Raw genomic sequence first — 4747 nt, 5'->3', positions numbered from 1 at the left:
GGGGGGGGCGGGGAGCCATATACAAATATTTAAATTCTACTGCAGACGTGTGATATCAGCCTTAGATATTCTCTGTACGTTCGCACTGCGGCGGACAATCGGCGTTCTTTATAATCAGAGTGCGGCTGTCATCTTTCTGGAGTGCGGGATCCAATGACAGGCGTCAGCTGGTTGCTATGGGTGATGACACCGGGCCCCCGGGGGGAGGGAGGTCACGGGCGGCTCACCTTGGCCGGAGAACGCTGTTTTCGCTTCTTCTTTTTCTGAAGATCCACCGGCTCCGGAAGCTGCATGCCGCCCGTCAGGCGGGAATCCACGTCTTCCGTGAACTTGATCTCTTGCTTCACGTGAACCTGTGTGGGGGAGGGGGGGAGGTACAGAGTCATATTATAGGGGGCCCATTAAAAGGTCAGCTCAGCACAACCACAGCTACGCACAATCCAAAACTGACAGAAGCAGCATATGTGAATGGTGACATGTCGCCCCCCTAGGCTGTGACGTTTCCATTCAGTCTTGCACAGTTGTACCGGCTCCTCCCCTCTTCCTCTGATGTCACTGCACACTGGGAGCTCCTCACAATGTGCATTAGGAGCTGCAGCAAGTCAGATAAGGCTCCGCCTCATGTCCTGGAAGGAGGACGTCCAGCATCATCTATTACTTTCCTCCCCAGCCTGACCGTCCCTGGCCCCGCCCCCTTTCATTCATTGGATTTCAGTTCTGTCAATCATGAAGTCTCAGCGTCACATGTGGGCGTTACCTACGATGATATGCATGCAAAAGCTTGGCTAGGAACACCTACTTCTCCAGCCACACCCACCCGTCAAGGTATTTCAATATTTGCATAACTCCTCCCAAGAGCCCGCCCACTGCCTGCGTCAGGACTGAGGGCTCTTGAGAGGAGTACCTCTCCCGCCATCAATGATCTGCTTGCAGTGCATAGAGAAGCGCAGACACCCAGATGACATCACTGGGTACACAATAGGGGTCTGTAATGCAAAGGTTTTATTCTGTATTATGTTAATGAGGGGAGGGGGAGGGGAACCAGGGAAAGCAAAATATAAGCAGATTAAAATTTAGGCTAAAGAGCAACAATGAAAACCACAAGATGTCCCACGCCAAGGGGACATAGGCTGTCCCCAGAGCCCATAGTAGACTGGCCCTTAGATGACCATGGTGGGGGGCACTTGGGATATAGGCGGTCTATGTACAATGGTTGGTGGTAGACTGGCCCTTAGATGACCATGGTGGGGGGCACTTGGGATACAGACGGTCTATGTAGAATGGTTGGTGGTAGACTGGCCCTTCGTTGTCCATGGTGGAGGGCACTTGGGATATAGGCGGTCTATGTAGAATGAGTTTTGGCTGACGGACCCTTAGAAGGCTATGTAGAATGGGTTTTGGCTGATGGACCCTTAGAAGGCTATGTAGAATGGGTTTTGGCTGACGGACCCTTAGAAGGCTATGGTGATGGGCTCTGGGGACACAGGCTGTCTATGTAGAATGGGTTTTGGCTGACGGAGCCTTAGAAGGCTATGGTGATGGGCTCTGGGCACACAAGTTGGCTATGTAGAATGGGTTTTGGCTGACGGACCCTTAGAAGGCTATGGTGATGGGCTCTGGGGACATAGGCTGTCCCCAGAGCCCATAGTAGACTGGCCCTTAGATGACCATGGTGGGGGGCACTTGGGATATAGGCGGTCTATGTACAATGGTTGGTGGTAGACTGGCCCTTAGATGACCTTGGTGGGGGGGCACTTGGGATATAGACGGTCTATGTAGAATGGTTGGTGGTAGACTGGCCCTTAGATGACCATGGTGGGGGGCACTTGGGATATAGACGGTCTATGCACAATGGTTGGTGGTAGACTGGCCCTTAGTTGTCCATGGTGGAGGGCACTTGGGATATAGGCGGTCTATGTACAATGGTTGGTGGTAGACTGGCCCTTAGATGACCGTGGTGGGGGGGCACTTGGGATATAGGCGGTCTATGTACAATGGTTGGTGGTAGACTGGCCCTTAGATGACCATGGTGGGGGGCACTTGGGATACAGATGGTCTATGTAGAATGGTTGGTGGTAGACTGGCCCTTCGATGACCATGGTGGGGGGCACTTGGGATACAGATGGTCTATGTAGAATGGTTGGTGGTAGACTGGCCCTTAGTTGTCCATGGTGGAGGGCACTTGGGATACAGACGGTCTATGTAGAATGGTTGGTGGTAGACTGGCCCTTAGATGACCATGGTGGGGGGCACTTGGGATACAGACGGGCTATGTAGAATGGGTTTTGGCTGACGGAGCCTTAGAAGGATATGGTGATGGGCTCTGGGCACACAGGCTGGCTATATAGAATGGGTTTTGGCTGACGGACCCTTAGAAGGCTATGGTGATGGGCTCTGGGCACATAGGCTGGCTATGTAGAATGGGTTTTGGTTGACGGAGCCTTAGAAGCCTATGGTGATGGGCTCTGGGCACACAGACCATCTAGAATGTAGAATGACCTGGTAGAATGGTTTTCGATTGATGGACTAAGTAGCCCATGGTGATGGGATCTTCAGACACAGGCAGTCTATGTAAAATTGTTTGTTTGATGGACCCTTAGAAGGCAACGGTGATTGGTTTTGGGGACATAGGCGGCTTATAAATAATGTTTTTTGCTTGAAGGACCCTTAGAAGTTCATGGTTGTGGACTCTTGGGACAAAAGCAGTCTATATAGAATGATTTCCAGATGATTGAGCCTTAGAAGCCCGTGGTGATGGACTTTTGGGATGGAGATGTCTATGTAGAATGGTTTTGGCCTGACAGACCCTTAGATGTCCATGGTAATGGTCTTTAGGGACATAGACCGTGTATGTGGAATGTTTTTTAGTTGACAGACCGTTAGACGTTCACGGTGATGGACTCTTCAGACACAAGTGATCTATGTAGAATGGTTTCTGGATGGCAGAGCCTTAGAAGGCTATGGTGATGGGCTTTTATTGAGACACGGGCTGTCTATGTAGAACGGTTTTTGGTTGATGGACCTATAGAAGGCTATGGTGATGGGTTCTGGGGACACAGGCCATCTAGAATGTCGAATATAGCATGACTATATTCTCTGGAGGAACACTCACCCATTACATCTTCATTTCCCAGTGAGCACCGGGCACCTGGAGGACGTTCTCTACTCACAGAACACAGACCCCCACAATCTGCATGCCTGTGAGCAGCCTGTGTGTGACTGACTTAGCCAGGCACTCCTGAATGTCCTGGGGGAGGGTTCCCTCCCCTGAATCAGGCAGTCTGCGTAATCTGATCTCTCCTGCTACTCAAACCTCATCACCACATCTGCGGAATGAGTCGGGAAAGCTGCAGCTCGAAGGTCGCCATCTGCTGGCCGCAAATGGGAAACGCAAAATACGAATATTCAGCCAAATTATAACAAAAAGACATACAAATAAATAATTTAAGAAACACGACACAGAGACATTCCTTCTAAAGAATAACTCCGCCCACTCCCAGCTATGAGATTAGGGGGCGGAGTTGTGGTTAGGGGGTAGAGCTGTAGTTAGGGGGCAGAGCTGTAGTTAGGGGGTGGAGTTGTAATTAGGGGGCAGAGTTGTAGTTAGGGGGGGCAGAGTTGTAGTTAGGGGGCGGAGTCATGTTTCCCTTCATATTTGAATACCCGGCAGTGCAGATACAAGGTCCAATGGCAGAGAAGACTATGCGGCAGAAGCCCCGCCCATGGGTTAATTGTTAGCACTGGGCGGAGTTATCCCTTAAAGAAACAGTACATTTATGAAGCTTACTAATTGATAACTATGGAGCAATTCCGAGCGGCGGCTGACCGTGTACTGGAAGGCGGGGGGCAGCAGCCTCTCCTCCTCCTCGTCATTCTTCACCGTCTCCTCCTGCACCATCAGCTCGTCCTGTGACATCATATCCCCGCGTCCCTGGGCCACGCCGAGGGTGGAGCTCGTCTGTGACAGCGGGGTGCAGGACCGCTCAGCTTCCCCCGGCCTGGAAGGATGCAGGATGGCGGCGTGCCCACATTTAAGGAACCCTTCCAGGGTGCTGTCAATGTTCATAATTCATGTGGAGACCTGCTTCGTGTTGGAGCACTATGGGGGTATATCCTAGTTTTGGGGCTATTGTGTATGTGAGGGTGCTGTGTGGTGTATGTGGGGCGGTGTAGGAGGTAAATACCCTGGTAGGGGTATTATCGGGTTCGGGGGAGCAGAAAAAGTCCCCCTCGGGGGGTTTCTCACCCTCCTCCCCCCTCTCCCGGGATCAGCCGCTTCTTCCTCCCCCACCGGAACCGGAGACAGAGCGGCCGGGCGCGGGGAATGCCGGGAGGAGGGGCGGGGCTGGAAGGGGAGGAGCCGGACGGTGACGTCATCCGCTGTGACAGCTGCTGATGCTGAACTCCGCCAAACCGGAGAGGAGAGAACGGAATAACGACGTGTGGAACCTCCGCCCACTTCCTGTCACACCACACAGCGTGTCCCCGGCACAGGAAGTGGCGGGGGAGGAATCGTCTATAGGGGGCACCTGAGCCTCCTAACTTCCACCCACCATAGACCACCAGAGTTCTGTTTTACAAACCTCCATAGTGGGCAATTACCATCCCCCTCGCCTATCATGAGGACCCCCGAACATATTGACCTAGCTTAGTATCACCCACCTTCAGCGGGTGATGGCACCCGCTGTGCCCATTATGAGGGGCTCCCCCCATCCCTGTGCTGAGTTCCCGGGTCTGTACACCCGCT

General features: G+C 52.6%; 1 protein-coding gene across 1 annotated transcript in view; it reads right to left on the bottom strand.

Annotated features, from left to right (window-relative positions):
- ZNF148 (zinc finger protein 148) overlaps positions 1-4351 on the bottom strand; it is a 14798-nt gene extending 10447 nt beyond the window's left edge. The window contains exons 1-3 of the mRNA XM_018575170.1: positions 4185-4351; positions 3827-4081; positions 228-353 (exon numbers count right to left, since the gene is read on the bottom strand). Coding sequence (XP_018430672.1) covers positions 228-353; positions 3827-4066 — 366 coding nt within the window. The 5' untranslated portion in view covers positions 4067-4081; positions 4185-4351. The remainder of the gene's footprint in view (positions 1-227; positions 354-3826; positions 4082-4184) is intronic.
- Positions 4352-4747: the final 396 nt, after the last annotated feature.

Source organism: Nanorana parkeri, unplaced genomic scaffold (assembly GCF_000935625.1).
Source record: "Nanorana parkeri isolate BGI_ZX_2015 unplaced genomic scaffold, ASM93562v1 scaffold3602, whole genome shotgun sequence".
NCBI classification, from domain to species: Eukaryota; Metazoa; Chordata; class Amphibia; order Anura; family Dicroglossidae; genus Nanorana; species Nanorana parkeri.
The sequence above is the reverse complement of the archived record's forward strand: the minus strand, read 5'-3'. Positions and strand labels throughout refer to the sequence as shown.